The sequence below is a fragment of the Triturus cristatus genome, chromosome 5_1, assembly GCF_964204655.1.
Source record: "Triturus cristatus chromosome 5_1, aTriCri1.1, whole genome shotgun sequence".
Taxonomy (NCBI): domain Eukaryota; kingdom Metazoa; phylum Chordata; class Amphibia; order Caudata; family Salamandridae; genus Triturus; species Triturus cristatus.
Window position 1 is genome coordinate 163,156,050 of NC_140587.1, and position 27,417 is coordinate 163,183,466.

Consider the following 27,417-nt stretch of genomic DNA (forward strand, 5'->3'; position numbering starts at 1 on the left):
AGAGCAGCCTTCAGGCTAAGTCTTGAAGGAATGTAAAGCAGCTTGTTTTACCAGTCTATAATCTCTTGAATGATCAAATGAAAGGACAACCACACCAGGTATATATTTGATATATATGTATTTAAGATAAAGCGCACCCCTCTAGTCTCTTTATGAGGCTGGAGTTCGAAGTACTTAAGTTACAAGATAGCAATCACCAGTAGTAGCACAAATACACGTTTGGGCCCTAGGGGCGTACCAAACCATATACCAATAAAGTGGTATAAGAACCACGACTGAACTAGACACAAGGCCTAGAGCCTGTAGAATCGCTGGGACCCCAAGGTAGTGATACAGGGGACCCACGGGGGCCGTGTGCAGTGTGTAAGCACAACCGCGGGTTCCCGTTAGCTTCTATGGGCAATGTCGCGAATGGAAATTTAAAGATTAGGGACACTTAGAATCGAGTCAGGACCAAACCCTTTTGGATTTAGGAAGTTCTAGGGCTAGCACCCACGGGAGCACCGGAGTACTCGAGTTACCTCACCCAGGGAAGCCGGGTGCATAGGTGTCTTTTGGTGTCGGGTCACGTCGCCGATTGCAATGGAAGCTGGCAAAGAACTGCTGCTGCCGTGAAGAGAAGAATTGTCCACAGAGATCCCAGCCTGGATCTAGGATGGAAGGAACCTGAAAGCAGAGGGGACAGAGTCTGGGTCACTTGCCAGTGACCGAGGGCAGGATGGACCAATGCCAACAGATGTCGGGTGCTTCAGGTGAGTTGACGGGTGTCTTGACTCTTCAATAAACAAACAGTTCGAACGAGAGAGTCCAAGGGAAAATTTTAAAGACCACTAAGGATTATATCCCCAATCAACTACTAACAAACACAAGAATCCTAGGGTCTACGTACTACCTCTAAGTTACAACTTAAACCTATGCGATAGTAATTAACCTAATTGGTAAAAACTGTTGAGCAGAATGTTCCTAAGGGCAGATCACTTTTAGGACGTAATCCCTCACTCACCAATGGTGACATGCTTCATCATAGGGACTCTCCTCCCAAAGGAAAAACCTAGTTCCTTTGGGGGCTACAACCCCCTCTCTGAGAGGGAGGACCTCCGGCAGCAGGCTCTCCAGGACTAGCGGTACCGACGGATAGAGCGGTGCTGCCTTCCTGAGCAGCTGCCAGGTAGAGGTGAGATCCTGTACCCAGCCTTTGCGGGTATTTGCAGGCTCGGATAGAGGCCTATGATATTGCACTGGCCCTATATCCTTTTTTGGTTTCATTTCACTTTCTTCACTTGCAGTAGCGTTTCTTTGTAAGGTCCTGACGAAAGCCCGATTCTTGTCTTGACTCTTCAGCCACGAGGTCCAGGAGGCACCGATGATGACCAGAAGCTGGATTCGAGCTGTCCCATGAAGTCTGTCGAGTGCTGCGGTGTCGGCGACCAGATTAAACCCAGCAAGCCTTGGCAACGGCAAGTCACTGGAAATCAGAGAAAGGACTGCGGTGCAGACCAGCAAGGTCTGAGGGACTCACCCAGCAAGGGTAAGCCGGGGCACGTCTGGAGCAACCAGGAAAGCCCAATTAGAAGAGGAGTTGCCTTCATGGGGTCCTACTAGCCAACGGGCTAGCGATCGCGAAGGAGCCTCGAGCGGTCATGCTTGAAACTGGACCACGGGTTACTCATGGAGTGGAGGCCAGCAATCTTCGGTGCAGGAGGTGCTCAAGGCTGGGGCTACTCGGAGCCCAAAGCACAAGTTCGAGGAGGACCAGGAAGATAGTGTTGCTGCAAAAGTTCACGGTGTCCAGGGGTCACGGTTCCATGTCACCCACAATAGACACTGGCCTCAGCTTTGCTGCAGACTCAGGGTAGCCCTGGGGAGGTCTGGAAATCCACCTCTGGTGATGCAAAGCCTTCGGCGTCTGGCGGGAGCTTCAGCGATGCAGACCGGTCAGTTGCTTCTTTGGTGCCTGCCAAGCAGGGGAGTCACTCCTTGACCCCAAGGGAGATTTCTTCAGTCTTCTAAGCAAAGTAGAACATCGAAGGTCCAGCATATATATTGCAGCGTTTCGTCCAGGGTAATCTAAAGTCGCAAGGACTGGGTTGACATACTCTAGGGACCCACGTATGGGAGGGTTTGGAAAGAGGGGTGGTTACACCCATTTCCTTTGTTCAGTTTCGCGCCAGAGCAGGGGCAGGTAGTCCCTGCAACCGGTTTGAACTGGACTATGCACAGGGACACCAAGTGTGCCCCCAGTGCAGGACTTCAAAGCACCAGAGAGTGCTCCCGCCCAGCCCCAATACACATCTGCCTGTCTGGGGAGGTGGTTATACCCATTTTGTGATGCCAGGGCTCAAGAAAGTCCTATCGGGTTAGACCAGTGTGAACATGTCTCTCCCTCTAGAAGGGTGGAATGCTACCCCCGCCGCCAGAACTGCCGGGGGGGGGGGGGGGTAGTATTCCAAAGCGTTTCACACCAAACACAACATGTTTCCGTGCAGCCAACCCAAACTTAGCATTTACCGCGAGGTTATAATGCACTTAAGAGTATATGGTCAGGCTGCACCACAAACAGCATCAGAGGAGATACTCCGAACGCTGCAGAGGGGCTCTGCGCATGCAGGGACACCATCTCACATAAAAACCAAGCACTCTGCCTTCAGGATTGTTAAGGCCTGCCATAGGAGTGACTTATGCAGTAGCAGACCTGTGGTGACATTTTGGAGTGCTTCCCAGGGGTGGCATAATACATGCTTCAGCCCCTGGTAGGCCTCTGAGGTACCTATGCCCTAGATCCATATACTAGGGGCTTATTAGGCACTCCAGAATCCAATTAGATATGTATCTAATGTACATGCAAACCATTTTAGAGAGGAAGCAGCTAGTCTGTGGGCCTGATAAGCATGGTCGAAAAACAGTGAAACACCAGCAAAAAAAAGGGGGTACCCATGTGAAGCAGATCCTACTCTCCTACAACCCCTACTAAAAAAGAAATCCACACAATCCCGCTCCTTCATTGGTAATGCCCCAAACATCTGGAACGCCCTCCCCAAAGCCCTGCGATGCAACCCTTCCTACATCAGCTTCAAAAAAGACCTCAAAATCCACCTCCTCAATCAATATTGGGGGTCTTCTGGTTCCCCCCACTTTCCTACTGCCTCTCTCATCCCCCCTCCCCTCCCTCTACATTCCACTCACCCAGCTTTCTCCCTTCCTCACTGCTCTTATGCGCTACCTCTCATAGTCCTTCCCATCCCCCTCCCACTCCCACCAAAATTTCCCCCTCTGCTTCCCTCTCACTTTCTCACATCTAACTTCCTAATACCTGCTGCTCTTCCTGCCCTTCTCCATCCCATACCATTATACGAAATCTGATCTCCCATTTCCATGTTATACATGTATATAGCCCTCGCTCTATCTACCTATTTTATATGTGTAAATTCTAGACGTTTCTATTTTGTTAACTTGTTGGTATTCCATTCTGTTGAATTTTTGTTCTATACCATTAACATCTTCTTACGCATGTAAAGCGCTCTGATACCTCTAGGTCTAGCCAGCGCTATATAAAACCTCTCAAATAAATAAATAAATTGTGTATGTGAGGGTTTGTGGAATCGACAGAAGCTCTTAGTGTCACAGCCTGAGGATCAGGTGCCAAATGGCAGCATGGAAATGGATGGTGTCATTGGTGTCTATGGTCAAATCAGGAAGTGTGGCGGCATCGGCTGCATCAGTTGTACTGTTGTGACGGCTGCCATGTATGCCTGTTCTATTTTCTATCCTATGCCTAATTTCAGCGTCATTTATCTCTTTTTAGAAAGCGTGACATTCTTAGTCATGCACAGAGATGTTTGCATCATATGTGCTTGCTATCTAGGATGACATATGTATTGCTGTCAGCCAGGGATGCTGCCATAATGTCATGGACGCTCACTGTAGTAGCTAGCATGTTTTTATTTTATTTTTTAGTTATGGAGTATCATTAATATGTGAATCGAGATGACACGTTTATCGCCATATTGTTTAGTCTTGTTGATACTTTCATGCTGCAAGTTCAGCTTTGTTTTATAAATAGAAAGATATGATCGGCCATTAGAAACTATGAAAACAAGGCATTTGACCTTAGGTTAGAGGGACTTGGACTAGGACCATCACGACAGAGGTAACACCAGAGGTCACTCCGGTTTGCCGCGCTAGCCCGCCCTGGACATTTGACCTCTCAATTCAAAGTCCCACAGGAGGAGGCATAACATGTGACTTAACGCTATCGTCTTACTGCACATTTTACCCTGCTTTTTCAGTACTATCTTCAGGGTAAATTCATGGCTTTCTGCAGAGTTTGTGCACAACTCAGAATCCAGATTTAGGCAAAACCACCCTCTGCACCCAGCCTTCAGTTCGCCAAGGAGCTTTGCTAGAAAACAGTCTGCATTAGGTGGCTAGAGGTGGTTAGCTCCCTATAATGTGCTACACAAGTGCTGTCCCATCAGTTACAGGCCTGAGGTGCTGGCCCTCTGGGTGCTGCCCATTGGATTCACACTCTGTTTAGGAGCCCCGTGTCGCCGGTGCATAAGTGCCCAGCTTGGACTTCTTCTGAGGAACCTTTTATGCAGAGGCTCTTTTCTGTAGAAGAATGTGACCCTAAAGAGCACTGGAGCACATTATGCAAATACAGTCTATACCAAAGGCATCACCAGTTTACAGCAGGCATACAGAGAAGGTGACTGCAATAAAGACATAGGGGGGTGTTGACAGCAGAGCTAGTCTTCGTTCAGTTACAGAGGACATACGTACACTTTTAACACTGTGTAGAAAGTTGTATGAATACATGGCATGATGGGAAGGGTTGCTGATGGCTGCAGTGTCACCGGTGGGAGAGGGTCTTCACAGAGACCAGCCCGCCTCTTCTCTGCTAGGTGGCTTGCTGTGTGGCCTCAGGTGTTGCACAGGTAGCCTCAGGGGCTATTGGTGGAGTCATGGGATCAGATTTGTGACTTCCATCAAATACACTTGCCAACTGCAAACAGTCAGTAGAAAGGGCAATAGTTTTGGCTCTCTGCTCTCAAGAGTTGTGACTGATAGCTAAATCATTGCACTCTTAAGGTAGAAATACAAAGAGGGTGATACATGGTAAGTTTGCCACCTTCCTTTCCACCATGGCCACGTCTCCAGCAGGATGCCAGGAGATTCTGCACTTTTCCCGCCTTTTATTGCATACAAGGCTCCTCGTTCCAAGATCACTGAGTCGTACCTCAGGTTTTCACATGTTCGCTGATGATACCCAGCTGCACCCAAAGCTGCAGGACGGGTTACGTGACCAACATTTGACCAGACCATGCCTAGCGAGGGGCAAGACTGGGTGCAGCGAAGCCAGTTCAGCCTCAGTGAGGGAGTCTGAGTGAGGGTCCGACTCCCATGTCCATTATTCTTATTGGCTTGGACGTCCTTGGGAAGAGCTTCAGTGCTTGAACTGCGGTCACCCTTGACTCAGAAGAGATGTTTATGTATGGACTTAAAAGGGTGGTCAAAAGAGTCTTCCAGCATCCAAGTACACTAGGAAGAATTTTACCCTCACTGGCCCTTCCTCAGTGTGGGGCACTCTACTGATGACTACACTAGGCTAATGCTAAACGAATCAGGAGTCTGTGAAGGGCAACAAATGCATGCCTCACATTAAGACCGCGTCACGCAGCTCACATGACCCCTGCACTGAAAGTCTCTACACTTGCCACAGATAAAAGAGCGAACACAGTTGAGACCTGCACTGGTGGGCTCAAGCTCACCTAATTACCATCTTCAAAAATATCTGCAGACCAAATGCCTCTGAACCTGCTGGACACCTTACCTGCCAAACATAAGCCGGTAAGTAGGGGGTTCCTGCACTCTTAAGCCACCACTGTTTCCAAACCCCCCATCCATCCAGCTCAACCCCACAGAGGATTTACCGTTTAGAAATCCACTCGTTGTTGATGGGTGTCCAGCCCCCAGCATTCTCACTCATGATCTTAGGATCACTTGTTTCTAGACTACCTTCTTCCCACCAAAACCTTCCAGATGACAGTCTGGCTGGGTCTGGTGGCTCAGTGGACTAATGCTTCCACTGCAGGGGCCTGTATTCGACCTCATGGTCACAGGTTCAAATCCTGGAGGGTCCACTCAGCCTTTCATTCATCTGAGGTCGATAAAATGATTACCATTGAGTTGGGTAACAATAAACATCTGTTATTCAGCGCCAAGATACCTGTGGGTGAACGTGCACTTTACAAATACGTTATCTTATGCAGTGACAAAAATATGTCAAATAAATACAATACAATAAATAGCTATTAATGGCAGAGAGCATAATTATATGAAGAGGGACATTCATATCCAGAGGAAGCAAGAACTCCCCCCATGCTCCAACTTCAGACACAAACTCTACAAATCTGTATTTCCATCAGCCCCACACTATACAACTTTGCTTCCACCTTGGACCCAAGCCCCCCAACTTAGCCTTCCCCCTACAGTCCCCGGCATTTCAGCAGGCCTTGTGCCGTTTGATACATACAACGTTGCAGGACTTCGAGGATCTGTGCCTTGTAAACCACAAAACTGTTCAGCTCTGCAGACTCCACCACCTTGACTTTGTATCCTGAAAGGCGAGTTTTGGGGTTAGTAAACATGGCGGGCTTTGGGACGCGGTCAATTACAATTCATTTATTTCAACATTGCAAGAAAACCAGGAGGTGTCATGACATGATGGTGCCTCTGAAAGACTGGTTGTGGTACAGAGTCACCCACGTCAGGTCTCTGAAAGAGCATTAGTCCTGGGAGCTAACAGGCACTTCCTGGATCAACCCAATACATCCCTCTGTTTATACAGGTAACCAGTGCTTAATTTGAGCCGGTGGTTGCCGGTGGGGACACTGGCACCTATCTTTAGGGACTAGCACTTGTTTTCCTACCTCATACATTTACTAAGAGCGACAGAGGGAAAACCACCAAAATCAGAGAAACGGAAGAAGAGAAGTATGGAAAAACCGTCACAAAGGGAGAAAGCAGGAAGCTGCAAGGGTGAGATAAAGGTGCAGCAGTGTCTGGCAGTGGAGTAAAGAGGCATGAGGTGGAGATAGGACTAACATCCTATTCAGGCTTTTGCGCAGAACTACGGGCACCAGCACTCTTTCTTTTACAAATTAAGCACTGCTTGGAGTCAATATGTTATGTATACACATTACAGACAAGCAAAGGTCGTTTAATCTCCTTTATAGTGTCTTACAGTCTGCTGAAAGCCTCTGTGTAAGGGCCTGAGCTCCTCAGCCTCACATAGACCCTAAAGCTGGCTTTAACAGACCCTCACTCAGTCATTCATATTACAGGGCCTCCAGAGGCTCCAGTCTAAGGGGCATATTTTGAGAAATAATCCCATAGCGCAGCAAACCAGCTTGCTGCGCTGAGCTACAGGAAAAGGGCAGGAATGCGCTGCATTTAACATTATATGGCTCTTTCCCTGCGCTAGCGCACAATGTGCTGACTACCGCCAATCCACGCATTGTAAGCAGGATTGTTTTTGTGCAGGAAGGAGCGCCTTCCTGCACAAAAAACAATCCTTCTAGGTAATTTCCTCTTTCTATGTGTGCTGCAGAATGCAGAACACATAGAAAGAGGAGAAAAAATGAGGCACAATAAAGATATTTTGCATTGTTACGCCTCCCCTGGCAGCGCGTACCATTCTGACCCATTCCCAGGTCTACCAATAATGTTAAATCTGGAAATGCACCAAAATCTATGGGTGAATGCATAGGAACACCTACGCTCCACCCAGGGATCGCCTCCCTGGGGCAGAGTAACGCAATGCAGCAACTCTAGATAAGTCACACGGGGCCACACAAGGTGGCCTTATGTGGCTTGATAAATCTAACTCACGAGCTGCGTCGGCCTTGCGCCCCGTTTCGTGGCACAAGGTCAATTCAACTCTGATCAATTTGGCTCCAACTGTTCTCCAAATCCAATCTCTGTTTCTCTTAGCCTACCCGTCACCCATCCTTCCCCCTCACTTACCATACTTGACTCTGGGACTGTAACAGGCATGGATGTGTCGGGGGTCCACGTCATCTTCTATGCTCAAGGTCGTAGTCTTTTTAGGACAGGGGCCTTTAAAATAAACACAAAGCCTTCATAAGTCATCTTCTGACCCAAGTACAACAAGTTATTGACTTTGCCATGAAGGTTAAGGATCATATTTTTGACTCATGGCTTGCTATCAGTGTACAGATTCATGCTCTGACCGACCTTTCCATCATCTGGTTAGATCATCTTGACCTTAGTTTCTACATCAGCTTTCCACACCCAAGGATAAAGGGAAATATCTTATACTGTATTTTGTCACATCTAGACGTGTTTCCATCAATCAACTTAAAAACTGTATTTCTGGATTTACTGGAAAAAGTAGGCAGAAGATGCCCATTTATCAAAGTCTCCGGCATAATCTCATATAGCCCCAAAATACCCCATGGAACCAAGGCCCATTCTAAGTCCCCCCCAGTAAATAGTTTTTACCCCTTCATTATGAGTTGCCCAGGCTGGGATGGGGAACAGCACCTGGCTCCAGTTTTAATAGACATTTTGTGTATCATTGCCCAATTTTCCAGAGTTAATGATTTCAGGTAACACCACAAGTCCGTGCAGAAAGTTAGCGCAACTCCACATCTGGATTCAGGTGGTTTTGCCTAAGTACGGATTTATCAAGAAATTCACAATGACAACTGTGTTCTAAATATGTTGTACCTGGGTGTATATCACAGTATAGGCCAGCACATTTATCGACTCAACGAGGTTGACTTTCACTTATCATCAAGGTATGCTATGCACTGGGAAGTATATATTTACTATTAATTCCACACATGCTTATCTTGACGATATTGTGCAAGTCCATACTATGGGGTCAATAGAAGTGCAGGTCATTATTTAAACTTCAGTATAATGGCAGAGTACTGCCGAACCCTAATTAACCGATATCAACTGCCGTACCCTAATCAACCAATGTCAACTGCCAAACCCTAATTAACCGATGTCAACTGCCATACTGTAATCAACCACCCTCAACTGCCGTACCCTAATTAACCAACGTCAACTGCTATACCCTAATCAACCATTGTCAACTGCAGAACCCTAATCAACCGAAGTCAACTGCCAAACCCTAATTAACTGACATCAACTGCTGTACCATAATTAAGTGACATTAACTGCCATACTGTAATCAACCACCCTCACCTACCGTACCGTACTCTAATTAACCAACGTCAACTGCCAAACCCTAATTAACCGATGTCAACTGCAATACTGTAATCAACCGCCCTCACCTACCGTACCGTACTCTAATTAACCAACGTCAACTGCCGAACCCTAATCAACCGACGTCAACTGCTGCACCCTGATCAACCGAAGTCAACTGCTGCACCCTAATCAACCAAAGTCAACTGCTGAACCCTACTTAACTGACATCAACTGCTGTACCCTAATTAAGTGACAGCAACTGCCATACCCTAATCAACCGACATCAACAGCTGTACCCTAATTAGCTAACGTCAACTGCCTTACTCAATTAACCAACAACTGCTGTACCCTAATCAACTGACCTGAATCTACACATATTAGTGTTGAGGCTTCGACAATTTCAGACCTCGCTATAAACAACTTTGAAATAATTGTACGTTTTGGGCACTACTAAACTCCAGAATGTTCACATTTCCTGGACATATGCTAACCTCTGTGGTTATGCACATACCATTTTATGGCCATAATCAAGACGGGACTTCATATACCAATCCGCACAGCTCTCTCAATGGGTCGAGCAGTCCACCCATCTAGGGGGCCACATTCTCGATCCTATCCTTTCCAACTTTCCCATTTCAATCAAAACTCCGCTTCCGGTCTCCTGGTCCGATCATTATCTAATTGGCTTTTCATGGGTAGTGCCCCCGCCTAGTGCTGAACCTTGGGTCGGCCATAAACCAACGTTTAAGGTCGACCCCTTACACTACGCCAGGGCGCTGGTGGCTAACAGGCCGTCCCTGCCACAAGATTTAGATCAATGTCTTGCTGCCTTTTCCAACTGGCTCCTGAGCTCTATGGCGGACATTGCCATACCGACCTTGGCTAGACAGTCAAGGGATTCTCCCTCTAAACCATGTTTTACGGAAGACCTGCGTCTTCTCAAGCAGGGCTGCAAAAAACTGGAGCGCTTGTGGCGTCTCAGCAACTACTGCCCGGCAGCCAAGGCTCAGCTCAGGCAGGGTCAGAAAATCTACTATAAAGCTATCTCCTCCGCAAAAGGGGCGTTCTTTGCAACCTGGATTGAGCAGGCCCAGAACAATTCTAAGGAGATCTTCTCTATCGTCCAAAGCTTCATGTCCCCTGTGGCGCAGAGCTGCACTCTGCCGGCGACTGTCGACTGGTGTGAGACGCTTTCTTCATTCTTCCAGGATAAGATACTAACGATACAAGGCAGCTTCTCCGGCCCGGGTGTCTCTGATGGGCCCTCGGTTCCTTTGGACCCATCGTCTACCGCTTCTACTGTTCGGCCCTCCAATCATTCCCTGTCTAATTTCTCCTAGGTGGATCTGCCGTGCACTCTAAGAATTCTGCAAGGTCTGAAGTCCGGTTCTCCGGACGACCCATGCTCAGCAAGACTTCTGGCCTCTGTGGCAGAGACGGTGAATGTGGAAGTTAACTACATCATAAACCGGTCCCTGCTGGAAGCCAGTGTTCCTAGTTGTTGGAAGCAGGCTAAAATCCTCCCCCTACTGAAGAAACCTACTCTCGATCCTTCAGCTCCGGGAAACTACAGACCTATTTCTCTCCTCCCTAGCTTGTCTAAGGTCTGTGAAAAAATAGTTAACAGACAGTTGTCGGAGTTTGTCGAGAGTGCTGGTCTTCTTCACCCTGCCAAATCTGGTTTCCGCCCCTCTTTCATCACGGAAGGTGCTCTTTTGGAAATCTCGGAAGCTATTCGGGAGAGTTGCTCGACAGACTGTCGAAGATTGGGGTATCGGGCCTGGCCTGGGGTTGGATTAAATCCTTTTTGGAGGGTCGGTTCCAGCAAGTCTGGTTACCCCCAGTGTCCTCGTCACCCCTCCATGTGGGCACGGAGGTTCCCCAGGGTTCATCCCTTAGCCCCCTCCTGTTCAATATCTACCTCACTCCTCTGGTTGTCCTAGCGAAAAAGTTGGGGGCTAAGGTCATTGCCTATGCCGATGACACTCAACTTTTGTTTACCTGGGATAAGCAGGGGTCTTCGGTGGCCCGTGTGCAGAGGTGTCTCTCCTCGGTTTTTGATTGGTTGGCGTCGGCCCATTTAAAATGCAATGAGGATAAATCCGAAGTTTTGATGTTTGGCGATTTCCCCTCTGGATTTAGAGAATTAATCTGGCCTCCCGAGTTCCCACCGCCTGTTTCCAACAGTCAGACGGTGAAGAACCTGGGAGTTTACTTTGACTGCAATCTCTCTTTTTCCAGTCAAGTCAGGCGCCTGTCAGGGTGCTGTTTTGGTCTACTCAGAATCCTGAGACGCTTCCTTCCGCTTCTCCCTCAAACAGCTAAGGAATCGGTGGTTCGGGCGCTTATTCTGTCCCGTTTGGATTATGCCAATGCTCTTTATGTGGGGATCCCAGCTTATGCTCTCAACAAGCTTCAAGTGACCCAGAATGCAGCTGCCCGTATTCTGGGTGGGCTGGGCCCCAGGCAGAGCGTTCAAGGCTATCGTCGCTCCCTTCATTGGCTCCCGGTTAAGGCCCGGGTAGCTTTCAAATCTCTTACCATTGCCCATCGCGCTTTGCATGGGCAAGGCCCCGGTTATTTGCAGAAACGCTTCTCGTTTTATGTGCCGGGGAGACACTTGAGGTCTTCCTCTCTCAGACTGATGAAGATTCCTGGCTTTCAGCGACATCGGTTAGGTGGCGCTTCCCTGGTCGTGTTTGCTGCCCGCTCCTGGAATGCGCTCCCTCTATCACTCCGCATGGTTGAAGACTTTGGGGTCTTTAAAAAATTACTCAAAACGCATCTCTTCTCGTAGGGCTTGGTTATGGTTAGTCTTCCCTTGGGTCGCGCCGGGACACTCCTTGGAGTATCTGTGCGCGTAATAAGTGTACGTAACATAACATAACATAACATAACATATACGTCTCAGACTAAGAAAGGACGATCATTGTCTCGGCATGACGGGAAATCGCATTGGCCCAAAGCGGAAGACCGGATAAAGGTTCAAATGTCTCAGCCTGATTCATCTATAAAGTCATTGTATATCACAAGAACCATACATAAGAGACAGCTGGATTAGCCCTCTCACACCTGCCCAGAGCCATCTGGCCATCTACAGAGGTAAAGGTTTTTAAGTCGGAAAGTCGAAGGCCTGAAACACATCCTATGTCCACCTGTGCCAAGAACTGACTAACTAAGCTTCCAGCATTGTCCAAGACTTTTCAGTTTGTCCTGTAATATTCTCCTGAAGCATGAAAGCACATCAGCTAAAAACGTATATATTAAATATAAAACTCATTTATGAGCACCGATGAGCTCTGGGCAAGTCCCTGGGATAGGGTGCAGCCTCCCCCTCTCAGGGTGGATTAGGGTTCTAAATTGTCAATGTGCATCTGCTTCACTATTGTCCAGTGCCTTGTAAATTTCATGTGTAGAACTTAGGCAGCTGGGATTTCAGAAAAACTCTCTTCAGAGAATTGTGGAATAGATAATAGAGACAGTGTTCCCCAGATGAATGGCAAAAAGACGTGTGAGGCACTGCCAACAGGATTTTGTTGTTTGTGAACCAGAGAGAGGGTATGTTTGGGTGTGCACAGGCCACTTTCATCTTTATAGCCAGCAGCAGTATTTATAATGCCATCCTGACCAGCACCTCGCCTGACTTGATGGTAAACTCACCACCTGAATGGATTTTGGAACACCGATGTAAGGTACCATCAGACTGCAGACAAAGAAGTGCAAGAAAGAAAAAGAATAAGGCAAAAGGCCTTCTTCATCTATGCACCTGGGACCTGGAACAACATCCCTGTAAGCATCAAACGTGAACGCCCCAACTTCAAGGTTATTTTGACCAATGGGACACTTTCATAGCTGAATTTTGTGAGGAGACGAAAGCACAATTTTTACAATCTTGGAGTTAGTGAAAAGATCGATCTAAGGTATTCTCCATTTGTGGAAGATACCTTGTGCTACCTCTAAAAATAAGTGCCACTCAAGATCCCCTAGGCGTCGGCGGCTGAGTTTGTCCACCCTGGTGTTTAGAGATACCGCCAAATGGTGTACCACTAGGAAAATACGCAGGTGTTCCAGCCAATTCCAGAGGCATAGTGCCTAATGGCAAAGGGTCCACAAGGCCACTCTACCTCTGTTGCAATAACATGTGGTGGTGTTCGTGAGCACCTGCACCAGCCTCCCTTTGATGGAGGGGAGGAAGGCCATCAACGGCAAGCGGCTGGCCTGCAAATGCAGGAGGTTGATGTGGAGCAAGTCCTCTGATCTACACCTCTCCCAAGAGGTTGGTCCTACCCAGAACCGAAGTTTCGGACACCACTGTTAGCTTTGGGTGCGGTAGGGAGAGAGGTCTGATGCTGACTCAATGGTGGTGCAGCAACCACTACTACAGGTCTTTTGCAGTCTCCTCTGAAATGTGGACATAATAGGAACCGTCCCCCTGATGCTGTGCTCACTGGGACTTCAAATCTCACTGACAAGCCCCCTTATGCCACCTGGCATGCTTGATCAACAGGATGCAGGAGACCATAAGTCCCAGCAGCCTCAGAGTCATCCTCACTGAAATCCAGGACAGAGGTTAAAACATTGTTACTGTAGCCTGAATGTCTTGGACTCTCCGTTCAGGGAGGAAGGCACAAACTGTACAATGTCCAGAATGGCTCAGATGAAGGGGAGTGTCTGTGAAGGAGCCAGATGTGACTTTGGCACGTTTGTAGTGAACCCCAATGATGCTAGGAGGTTCGCCGTAGCCTGGAGGTGTGTGACAACTGCCTGGGGTGAGCCGCCTTCAGCAGCCATTCATTGAGGAAGGGGAGGACTGGAAATCTTGACCTTCGAAAATGAGCAGCAACTACTGCCATCACTTTAAAGAACAACCGAGGGGCACTGGTGAGGCCAAAAGGAGGCACAGTGAACTGAAAATGCTCCTTTTCCATCATGAACTGGAGAGAGTGCCTGTGGGCCTGCAGGACAGGGATGTGGAAACAAGCATCCTGCTTGCCCAACTCTACTATCCAGTCTTCATGGTTGAGGGCAGACAAGACCTAGGCCAAGATGAGCATCTCGAAGTTGCCCTTGAGCAGGAAGTTGTGAAAGGATGAAGGTAAAAAATAGAATGAAGTCCTTCTTCGGCACCAGGAAGTGGCAGGACCAAAGCCTACTTTTGATACTGCCACCCTCACTATGGTTCCTTTGGCCAGAAGTGCCAGCAATTCCTGTAGCAAGAGGGACAGATGGTCCTTTGTCAGCCATTCTGAGGATGATGGAAGGTGCAGCAGGTTGACAAGAAATGGTAGTGCATTATCCTACTGAATATTCTGTTAGGACCCACTTGTGTGAAGTAATTGCAGTGGCAACCTCGCAGAAAATGTAAGACACTGCATAGGACAGGATGGCAGTGTGTCTGAAAGGGCAGATTTAAGAGGTTTTGAGGCAGTAGCAGCTGGAGGGGCATAAGACTCAGCTACATTCTAGCCCTGTTGTCCACATGACCTGTTAGTACCTTGGCCTCTGCACTGAGCAGGTTGAAGAGTTTGTTGGGTAGGCTGAACGTGCTGGTTATACTGGATGCCCTTCCCGTAGCAACAAAAGGGGCAAATCTGTTAGTGTGGTTGACATGGTAGGCATGACAGGCCTAAGGTGTGCACCATGGCCCTACTATCCGTCTGCCATCTCATCAAAAAGGCAAGAGTCACTGAAAGATATGTCCATTAATGTGGATTGGACGTCTCCAGAGGAGCCTGTGGACCTCATGCAGGCAGGCCTCCTGAGAGCCACACTTGTGCCAATTGCCCTGCCTAAGCAATCGCTGGTGTCCAAGCCACAATGGATAGTACATTTCGTGGCATTGCAATAACCCTGAATTGTTTGTGTGGGGACAGGACATAAATCATCAGGGAGACGAGTCAAGATTTGTGCAACAGCATGGGTATAATGTCCAATAATGCAGCCATATTGATGGAGAGTAGTGTTAAGCTGGTGGAGGAAAACATAATTCTCCCAAAGGTCTCAATACATTTCCTTTCCCTGTCTGGTAAGGTGGGAGGGAATGCATTGGGGTTGACATTACTCATTGAGGCCTGCATGACTAGCTTTCAGGTGTGGGGTGCTGAGCAAAAAAGTCCTGGTCGCCCGGGACAGGACGACAGCTCCATGCTATCTGTCTGTTGACCGGATCAGAGGCCCGGTACAGGATTTTGTCCAAGCCCCTAGATGGTGGATTAGCTGGGGTGGATGAGAATCCACCTAAAATAATATGGTCACTAATAGTGTTGGGTCCAGTAAGGGTTTCAGTAATTTAAACCTGAGCTGAACACCTGGTAACTATGGCACAGAGCAGACAGGCTTTACTGAAGAAAATGTGTAAAGCGCTTTAGAGTACCAAAACAGTTAAAAGTTGAAAACACAACATAAAAAAATCCCCTTTCACTTGATAAACAAAAACATTTTATGAACAAAATGACTCCAAAATGACAAAAATTCAATAATGGGAACCAGAAATGCAGATTCTTTAAGTTTTGTATAAAAACAGCGCCAAGAAGTGCAAAGCACCAACTGCAGCAACGGTTCACACTACGCTGAGGCAAGAGTTACGTTTTCAGGCTACCCACGATGGAGTGCAAATCAGATACAAGGGCCAAGTTCATCCCAGTGGAAAAGTTATCTCCCAATGTCAATAGCCTTCAATGGAAGCAGGCAGCTTGCTGGCGCCAAGAGAAGGGGTCTTGAGGTCAATGCAGTAAAAGCTCAAGTGCATGAAGTTCAAGTCTTGGCACCCCTAAGGTCGTTGACATCAATCGAGTCTCCTTGAATGGCAGTGCCAACAAAACTGTGGCTGTGAACTGAAGGACTGGGCTATTCTAAGGCCCAGCGGTGCCAGGGGACAACACCTGAAACCTTCGTGGGTTACCTGTTCCGGCGTACCAAACACAGAGACACGGGACACTTCCTGCGGCATCAAAGATCAGTATTTATTTACTGCAGGGATACAGAACTCGCAAGAAGTACACAACGTGTTAGTTCTGAGAGACTGCTTCAAATTGCAAAAGTGGATCGCTCCTTTTATACACATTTTCGTCATTGAACAACATGGCGAACAAAAGGTTACAACTCAGTTCCCACAGTAAACTTCAAAAGGGTCGCATTCATGTTTACAGAAACCCGGAACATAATTACAGCAGCATTGCCGGTTCCCAACTGTAAAAGCACATTATCCCCACATTAATCACATTCCATTTCTGACTGTAAACGAATTAGGAGGAGGGACAGAAACGGGTGCAAAGGAAAAACAAGGATGAGCAACAGATTGGAAAAGGGTGTAGGGAGCAATATCGGAAACATGATTGCAGGATCAAAGGATTTGTGCCTAATACATGCATGACTGAAACAATAGGCTAGCACGGCAAGATGAGCCTCGAGCGGAGCCATCTGCCTTTACAGTGTCATCCCCCTCATCATAAAGACACCTTCAAAGGAACACGTGTCTTCCGCGAAAGCTTGGGAATCCCAGGGTCACGAAGCGGACAGTGTCCGTTCGCTGACTACTTGAGGGCAAGAGACAAAATGGATGCCGTATCTAAAATGGAACCCGAGGGTTCAGATGGACATACCCAGGAATGAGACGAACCATCCATAGTAGCGTAGCGAAAACGCGTACACCCACTAAACTCGTCATTTGCGGTTCGTAGATACCAAACTCGTCCATATTCGGACAAACCCAAAAATGTCATTACGATTCTCACGGAACCTCAGACGCTCCTTTTGCCCTCATGTAGGCAAGGTCTAGTCGAGATCAGAATCGATTTCGATATTCATCAAATCGTTCAGTTGTTGCTGGAACATCATTCTATCCATCAATGTCTCTTTGGTAACAGATGGCCGTCTTATACACGTTGTAGCACAGAGGCCACATAAGGCAGGACCACACTGCACACAAAGACAACACGTGAACAGAAACGTTACGACAACCCCTATGATCATCAGAATCTTCCAACCCCAAGTTGACATCAGGCCCCAAAACCATCCTAGAAGCGTCCAACCACCTTCGTCCACGTGTATGGACTCGGAAATCTTATGCAACTTCGAGATGGCTTGGTAAACAGTTGGAGCGTTGTCAGGGATGAAAATGCAACAGCTCGAATGGATCACCTTGCACACACCACCTCTATCTGCAAGAACAACGTCTAGAACCATACGGTTCTGCAACGTCATGAGTCTATCCGCCTGAAGTTCTGCTGTTAAGTTACCAAGAGCACTTGTAAGTTCTGCTGTTAAGTTACCAAGAGCACTTGCAGTCATGTTAGCAGTCAATTCTACCACACGGGTCAACTGTCTCAGGTTCCTACTATTAACCATAGGTCCCCAAAACGGCAAGAAACCCTTAAAGAAATCTCCTGCTTCTTGACCGGCAGTGTCCTCTTCGCTAATAACGCCTCTCACAACTCTAGTCTTGTGATAGTCTGAGGCAACCGTAAAAGTCGGTGGCAAAAGATTCGCAATATAACAGGTACCCGAGAAGTCACGGGGCTACCATGTATATGCACGTTCATAATATACGAAATAGGTACCCTTGGCAGTCAGGAAAACAGGGGAAGAGAGCATCAGTAGAACATACGTATCAGTACAAGCACTCTTCCCAAACTGGGCTCTCGGATTTCGACCAAGACCTTTCAAGCAGAAATTACCGAGGTGGGGTACGATCCATATTGGAGACGAGCTCTTAAGCTGTCTATCACCCACTGACGTACTATACTCAGCCTCACTCAGATCTTCATATGCTTGCACCTCTTCATCTGGAATAAGCGATGCATCTAAATCAGCAATCGCTATCGCCAAAGGCTTGTGATACGGACCAGGACCGAAGTTTGCAGAACGTGGCTCTCGACTGGGGTAGGAATCTAGTGCACTACGGAACATAGTTTGGAATGCTCGAGCTGACCCCTGGGAGCTGTAAGGAAGAACCAAATACGGAATGCCCCTATCCATGGTATGTGGCATTAACCCACATACCCAACAGTTGGTAGTATTCATCACCAACTGATGCTGATGTAGGAGTTGAACGAAAGAGTTATTCATGAATTCCGCACGTCTAACCTGTTCATGTTGGGGCAAAGGATGAAAGGAATGTGGAGAAACAGTGGTAATAGAACTTGGTTTAGGAGACAAAGTAGGTGAAATGGAAGGCAATAACGACTGTATCGCAAAATATACTCCACCCACCAATAGCATAGAAACAGTCAGAAACAGCAGGAATACCTGAAACAAAAAGCATTTTGTTCGTACAATCTTATGCAATTTTGATCTTTGCGCCGACATCCTTTCTACTTCCAACAGCTCAGAGAATGCCATCCTCTAAAAACCGTCCGTGACGTCCTTGACGCACTTCGTTCTGAGTAGCGATTATCAATTCCCAGGAGTTCCCAGGAATCGACAAAAAGTAACCGACCTAGTATCAGGAACATGCTAAACAGAAGGAAGTACCCGCACGGCCCTACGGTCAACCCGGATGATAGGTTTTCTAAACAAACATTCAATTTAATAAAAAGTCTCTTAGCTGTAAAAAGTACACATGAAAAGGAACTCGAAAATCAGTAAAGGATGCAATTGTTCTTAATGTTCGTGGCAACAGTAAAGGACAATATAAGAAAAATGTTATTAGTCTTTGTCATGTGAACAAAGAAAATATCGACTTCTTCCAGGTCGAGTCTGCTCTTCAAATAATTGTTCAACTTGTGAAACAGTGTTCAATCGATCAGATGACAATTCAGACCTTGAGTTCTCCAAAACGGACGACTCAACAGATGTGTCTGGCTGCAATGAATTGTTTCCTACAAGTTGAGCATCACTAAACGGCACGAAACATAGAGGGGTCTCGGTTTCCGTTGCCACAATACCAGTTCTCACCCAATTGTCTGCTGGTAAAGGGATCGGAACCTTTTTGGTATGGGTGGCATGCACCCAGTTCTTTCTGCCTTCCAACCGAACTGCAGTCCTTGTAGCCAGCAATACTTGGAAGGGACCCACAAATCTCGGCTCCAAGTTGCGTTTTCTGCCAAAATTGCGGGTAACAACCCAGTCACCCGGTTGGAGCCGATGTCCAGGACCCTCTGTCTGTGCCGGTAGAGCTTCAAAGACCTGTTGATGAATTAACCTCAGTTTAGCAGTTAGATCATGAAGATAATCAATTAACATTGGATACTCAAGACTATCAGGGCGGCCGAACACAATCTCATATGGGCTAAGCCCTACTCGAGAGTGCACAGTCGCCCTGGTCGATAAAAGAGCCAGAGGCAAGGCATCAGGCCACGACAGACCAGTCGTAGCTTGTATCTTCGCAAGTTTCAGTTTCAGAGTACCATTGTACCCTTCAACCAAACTTGCTGCCTGGGGATGATTGGCGCTATGGAATTTTTGTCGAATTCCAAGGCCCTTACACACACTCTGCATCACGCTTCCCACAAACTCACTTCCGTTATCTGACCACACAATCCGTGGCATTCCATACCGAGAAAAGTATTCCTTCAGTAGGACTTTCGCTGTGGACAGGGCAGTATTATCCTTAAGAGGATAGGCCTCGATCCATCTGGAGAACGCACAAACCACAACTAAAACGTACTTCAGGTTATTGCATCTCTCCATATGGATGAAGTCCAGTTGGATAACCTCAAAGGGACATGTAGGAGGAGCAAAATGGCCGGGTGGAGTGGGGGTGCCCTTGCCAGGATTATGCATCAAACACACCATACAATTCTTAACCACTCTTTCAGCACATTTAGCAATACCATCATTCTTCCATACCGGGGACAACAACTTACATATACCTTTCGCACTAATATGTGACAAACCGTGGGCCATAGTCACAACGGCTAGCACATATGCGTCCGGTAACATCCACCTCTGACATTCCGACAAGTCAACCCAACATCCATGCGTGTCTAACTTTCCCGTGCTTTCTTTCCACTTGGTCTTTTCAGTTTCAGTGGCCTCATTCTGAATTGCTTTCACGCTCTCGACAGTGTCTTCACACATACCAGTCTCCGTCGGCCACCTCAATGAACTCGTAACATACATTCGGGTCGTAAGATTCTTAGCCGTTTCCTTAGCAATCTCATCCGCAAATGCATTACCACGACCAACATCATCCGTAACCTTTCGATGCGCACTACATTTAATGATTGCCACCTGTTTAGGCAATGTGAGTGCATCCAAAAGATCGTTCACGAGCTGTCCGTGTTGGATCTTCGTACCATGTGATGTCATAAATCCTCTTTCTCTCCAAAATCGACCAAAGCTATGTGCAATGCCAAACGCATATTGACTATCAGTAAACACATTTACTCGCTTTCCCTTAGACAAAACACACGCTCTTGTCAACGCAATCAACTCTGCCGCTTGCGCTGAATTCTGACTCAATCTCGCAGTTTCCACAACCGTACTCAACGTCACTACAGCATACGCAGTCGTCACATCACCATTCGGCAACTTAAAACATGAACCATCAACATACAAAGTGCCATCGGGGTCTATCAATGGAGTGTTTTTCAGGTCAACACGACCCTTCGTTTCTTCCTCAGTTCGTAAATATCAATCATGTGGTGGTACATCATTTGATTCCATATTAGTCGGCAACAATGTCGCCGGATTCAGCACATTACAACGCTTGATCTGTATGTGACTTGCCAAAAGTGTCAACTCATAACAAGACAACCTTGCACTCGTCAGATGTTGAGTTTTTGTACGATTCAGGAGAGTGTCAACTGCATGCGGAACCATCACTGTGAGCATATTATCCATGACCAGACCTGCGGATTGTCGAATAGACACCGCAGCTGCCGCTGTCGCTCTCAAACAACTCGGCAACGCTCTAGCTACCGGGTCTAAGGTCGAGGAAAAATATGCACATGGGCGCTGCTTACCACCAAATTGTTGCGTCAAAACACTCAACGCACAACCTTCTCTCTCGTGAACGTATAGTGTAAATGGTTTACTGTAATCAGGAGTACCTAACACAGGAGCCGAACACAACGCATCACGCAGTTCAGAAAAACTTTTCTGACATTCTTCCGTCCATGGCAAAGGAGTCGAAACATCCTTGCACGTGAGAGCTATCAATGGCTTCGCTAACAGTGAAAAGTTCGGAATCCACTGTCTGCAGTATGACGTGATACCTAGAAAGGCACGCACATCTCTCTGAGTTGTTGGCACAGTCATTCGAGCGATCGCTGCAATTCTTTCTGGGGTCAACCTTCTTCCCTCCTTTGACAATAAGTGACCTAGATAGGTTACTTCTTGACAACAATATTGTAGTTTAGAAGGTGACACTTTGTGATGTAAGTCTCATAGATGCTGTAACAGTGATACTGTAGCAGTTTTGCAAATCTGTTCAGTGTCAGCAGCTACCAACAGATCATCAACGTACTGAATCAAGGCCGCACCAGCCGGTAACACAAACGCGTCAAGTTGACTCTTAAGAGCTTGGCTGTAGATCGATGGACTCTCACAGTAGCCCTGAGGTGCGCGTTTAAACCTGAAGCTGCGACCACCTAATGAGAAACCGAATAGATCTCTGCTTTCCTCAGCAATCGGAATGCTAAAGAAAGCATTCTTCAGATCGATTACCGAGAACCATGATGCAGAAGCTGGAATCAGAGTCAGCAAAGCTGTAATATCAGGCACCACGGGGAACTGTGGAATTACAATTTTATTTACCTCTCTTAAATCAATAACAAAACGATACACAGGAGGCTTGGATGGATCAGTCCGTTTCAAAATAGGTAACACAGGACTATTACACACGTTACCCCGAGTCTCTTCGATGACATCTTTATCGATCAAATCGTAAATGATCGCTAATAGTGCTCGTTCTCCATCAAGAGAGATATGATACTGGGGAATGCGTGGCAATCGCGCGTTTGATTTCAATTGAACAGCATAAGGTGGTATATCCAGCAGGCCCACGTCATTGGGACCTGTTGCCCACAAAGACTCAGGAAGAGAACTCAATTCCGGTGGGAGCTTATCAGTTGACAAATACATAGGAGAGATCACTCTCTGACCCAACGTAAGCTCCACTCCCGCAGGAGAACAGTACAAAGTCGCATATAACCGCTTCAACAAATCCAGGCCCAAAAGATTCTCACCACAACCAGTAGTCAAAATCAAAGGAGCTTCTAACTCACGAGACCCAATTGTAAGGGGCAAAGGGCTAGAAACTGGATTGCTAACGGGGGCGCCCGAGAATCCAACGGAAACATTCGTTAAGCCAGACAGAGGCGCGCCAGGGAGTTTCGAATGCATGATGGAACTTTTCGCTGCACCAGTGTCCAACAGAAAAGGCTCAACTACGCCCAATGTGGCAACTGCGACATAAGGCCCTCTCTGATCAACCGGAACCGATACTACTCCCTCTCTTTGTCTATGGCTGTCCTAGTAATTACCATCAGCATCAACATCATGCTCGACATAATAGTCGTCCACACGATACTGTGCAGATCTACCAGACGATGAATCGCGCCGATCAAAGCAATTTTGCGAGTCTGATGAAATGGCGAAACGCTCATTCTGATTCTGAGTAACACCGTGACCTCTACCACGTGATGCTTGTTGAGGACCACTACGACCTCCTCGAGCCGAAACACCATTGTTCCGGTCACGCAAAACTGGACAATTAAACTTCAGATGGCCCTCACCCCTACAATATGCGCATTGATTATACCCCAACATAGATCGTGGTCTAGAGGAGTCAGTACGCGACTGTAACCTAGAAAACTGTGATTGTAATCGATTTTGTTGTTGCGAGTCATTTTGATTCGAGCGCGGAGGATACGCTTGCTGCAATAAGACCTTAGTTTTAAGATCCTTCGTTTTCTTATCTGCACGTTCGCTTTCTTCTTTCTCTCTATTTTCGTAGTATTGGGCCGTGGCTAATATTTGAGCAGTGGTAGAAACGGCCCACGAACTTTCAGAATTCTTCAATTTGTTGCTTAGTTCAGGCAACAAATTCGATACAAATTTATCAACAAACAGTCGCTGACCTCCCTCAGTGCTCATATCTTGACCACTGTGATCGATGAATGCCTCCTCAAATCTCGTAAAGAAATCGGAGACACTCTCGCCCTTCTTTTGTTTGCACGCAGACAGTTTGTCCCAGTTAAGTCTTATTGCTGGCATAAGCGTCTTCATAAGTGTAATTATCCTCTGAGGCAGATTCTCAATGATCTGTTCAGGTTTAGACCCACCAACTTGTCGTCCGTCAGCCGCCGCAAGTGCAGCCCAATCACCGCCCAACTCAGCTGCGTGATTCTCTTGACGGATTTTCGCCCAAATCGGTTGAGGTACTACATTACCGAACAACATGTCGATATCGGCGAGGTTCATAACAGTAGCATCCACTAATTGGGATAACTCCTTATAATAACCTGCCGGATTTTTGCGGGGGTCAGGCAAAGTTTGCTTCACCTGCAAAACTTCCGATCGCTTCCATGGGAGGTGTATCCAAACTCTCTGAAAGTGTGGTGGAATAACAGGATTAGCAGCAGGATCACCTGGCATCCACACTGGGGGAACTTCCCGCATAGGATACTGACCAGATTGTGCCATCCGCTGCTCAGTTTCGTCCTTAAACAATGCTTGAGGTTGTACGGTAGATCGAAAAGATAACAGACGCTCTAAAGCACGTCGAACATTACCACCCACAATCATACCATTCGAGAACTGATTCTGAAGTTCAGTCATCTCTGGCGGTACATTGTCTACCTCCTCATTATCCCACTCTTCTCTCAAGGATTTACACATTTCCTCAAACACGAATCTTTGTGTGGGCTCATTAAACTGAGAAAATGTTTCGAAAACTATACGCGAAGTGTACTTAGCAGGATGCCTAATCCATTTACGCGCCATTTTCACTAACGACTCACATTCTCTACCATCAGGAATTTGACTGCGCCTCTGAGAGACATCAGAAAGATCGGACCCAAGTATTGGCCCAAAAAGTGGAGAATAGAGATTAGCAACAGCATTAGGTATAGGACTACGAACAGAAGGGGAAGAGGAAAGAAGTACAGGAGCAACAACATTAGGAGTAAACGTAGAAACAGTAGCAGTAGTCGAAATAGCAGGAGTAGTAGTAACAATAGGCTGATGAGGTACAGGCAAAGGAGCAGTAGGAAGAAAAGCGGGTAAAGGAGCAGGGACAATTTGGGGCACAAGGGGATTCGGAAGAACAGGAGGAACGACAGGCTGACCAGCAGCCACCAGAACAACAGGTTGAGGAACAGGAGGAATCACAGGACCCATAGTATCGGGTGCATAGGGAGGTGGTGATTTCAATAGATAAGACAATAATGGATCCTCTACCGCTTCTTCTCCCTTCCTATCAGAACTAGACGGTAGAACCGGATAACATTTATCCACCGCCATATGATGCAGTCTAGCTAAAACTTCCTGTTCCTTCTTGTCTTTGTCTCGCTGATACTGTTCTGCATTTCGCATTACCGTAATAATACCTTCTCTCTTATTTTTCTTAATCTGTTTGATTTCTTTCTGCTTGGCCTCTTTATGCCATAACCGAAAGGAATCAAACATGGCCGGCCTAGCCTTCTTTTTAAACAATTTAGCTTCAAGATTATCTAATATTGCAGTTTCGAAACTACCATGTGGTGGCCAACTAAGAACACCATCATTTTTAGTGTAACGAATCCAATATTCATTATATACGATAGGACCTACTCCGTGGCGACTATAGAGCTCATAAATTGGAGTTCCAACTGGAGGTATCGGACATGAATCCTCCAGCCGGGAATCCGTGCTGCAACATTTAAGGAAACCAAACAAAGTACTACGGCCAGGCATCGTGCACACTAACCGAGTTTACAAACTTCAAGGGCTATCGAATTATGATGTCCTCGCAAAAAAAATGCAAGACCCTCGGTTTTTGGCGATTGCAATTGTCAAATAAAACCCAACAACTAAGAACCAACAACTAAGAACCACAAATGCAATGGAACCATGCAAACAACCAAGTTTAACCAAGTTACAAAAATACAAAGTAACCGTCCCAAAAAGGAACTACAAAACCATGGACTCTGGGAGCGACCCACAAATACTTAACTGAAAGAGCAATGGCGTCACCAGGAAGGCCCGTCTATCGTCTCGCCGTACAAAGGACTACGCCAGGCGCCAAAACAGGTCGACAGTCAGGGCATCAGTCCGTCGCAGCCGTCAGGAGGCGGGAATGTTCGCGGGAAAAGTCTTCGGACCACTTATTTCGACAACTGGATCGATGAAGCGGGGTGCACCTTCCCTCGGAGATTTCACACGAAGTTCCTCACGATCGTCGGGCTTTGGACCGGTACCGCTGATGTCGCCCCATGTTGGGCGCCAACTGAAGGACTGGGCTATTCTAAGGCCCAGCTGTGCCAGGGGACAACACCTGAAACCTTCGTGGGTTACCTGTTCCGGCGTACCAAACACAGAGACACGGGACACTTCCTGCGGCGTCAAAGATCAGTATTTATTTACTGCAGGGATACAGAACTCGCAAGAAGTACACAACGTGTAAGTTCTGAGAGACTGCTTCAAATTGCAAAAGTGGATCGCTCCTTTTATACACATTTTCGTCATTGAACAACATGGCGAACAAAAGGTTACAACTCAGTTCCCACAGTAAACTTCAAAAGGGTCGCAATCATGTTTACAGAAACCCGGAACATAATTACAGCAGCATTGCCGGTTCCCAACTGTAAAAGCACATTATCCCCACATTAAGCACATTCCATTTCTGACTGTAAACGAATTAAGAGGAGGGACAGAAATGGGTGCAAAGGAAAAACAAGGATGAGCAACAGATTGGAAAAGGGTGTAGGGAGCAATATCGGAAACATGATTGCAGGATCAAAGGATTTGTGCCTAATGCATGCATGACTGAAATAATAGGCTAGCACGGCAAGATGAGCCTCGAGCGGAGCCATCTGCCTTTACAGTGTCATCCCCCTCATCATAAAGACACCTTCAAAGGAACACGTGTCTTCCGCGAAAGCTTGGGAATCCCAGGGTCACGAAGCGGACAGTGTCCGTTCGCTGACTACTTGAGGGCAAGAGACAAAATGGATGCCTTATCTAAAATGGAACCCGAGGGTTCAGATGGACATACCCAGGAATGAGACGAACCATACATAGTAGCGTAGCGAAAACGCGTACACCCACTAAACTCGTCATTTGCGGTTCGTAGATACCAAACTCGTCCATATTCGGACAAACCCAAAAATTTCATTACGATTCTCACGGAACCTCAGAACCAAGGAAGGCTTCAGCAACAATGGATTCTGTCATAGAAAGAAGAACATAGCATATACAGTTCCTTAAGGCACAATATCACCAAAGCACTGGTAGTTTTAGTCTACGAAAATGAGGATATTTGAAAATGCTTTGGTCCTAGACCCTTATGATTCAAAGAAGTGAATCTGGCTTAAATGATATCACAAATGCTGCCCTAAAGTGGGCAACCAGCCCAACGCCTTATCAGCTGGGGTCACGTCCACCAAAAGGGTTGTCACAACTGTAGAGTGAACTGTGGTTCCATCATCAGAGGTGCAGCTTTTTGCCGCTCTCAAAATAGGGAAGTGGAATGAAAAGGAGCAGAGGCAGGACATCTGCCTTTTTCCTGGATGTCCCATTTGCTCTTCAAACTCTGAGTCATTTGCAAGCTGCAGGTTTTTTGCAGCTGGAGATGTCACCGACTGAGCTACTGTGCTGGTGCAAAGGATGGGCAGTGGCTGGTAAGGCACATTCTCCCTATCACTGTACTCTACTGCCCTGTTGAAGACAAATACCAGTGCAAACCATTCTCAGCACTTTTCCTCCTTCAATAACTCCAGAAGCCTCACTTACCTTCCGCACACTGACATACGTCTTCAGTGCAGAGGGAATTCACCAGCCTGCTCCCGGATGGGAGGTTGTAGAAAATATTGCACTTCCGGTCTGTAGGTGGAAACGGAGATGGTCAGTGTAGCCAAAGGACAGAAAAACATAAGCTCATTTGCAACTAATTCCATGTCTAAATACCTAATCATGGCAAGAATACACAATGGCTTAAATCACTGGATGAGAGGGCCTCCCATGCCTATGGACACTGATGACATCACAAGATGTGCCGGCGACCTTTATTACAAGAAGAGGGTGACATATTGT

General features: G+C 47.0%; 1 protein-coding gene across 1 annotated transcript in view; it reads right to left on the reverse strand.

The window, feature by feature from the left end:
• LOC146830518 (complement C4-B-like) overlaps window positions 1-27,417 on the reverse strand; it is a 554,995-nt gene that overhangs the window by 6,787 nt on the left and 520,791 nt on the right. The window contains exons 37-39 of the mRNA XM_085604724.1: window positions 27,118-27,207; window positions 8,026-8,118; window positions 6,533-6,616 (exon numbers count right to left, since the gene is read on the reverse strand). Of these exons, the coding sequence (XP_085460850.1) occupies window positions 6,533-6,616; window positions 8,026-8,118; window positions 27,118-27,207 (267 nt within the window). The remainder of the gene's footprint in view (window positions 1-6,532; window positions 6,617-8,025; window positions 8,119-27,117; window positions 27,208-27,417) is intronic.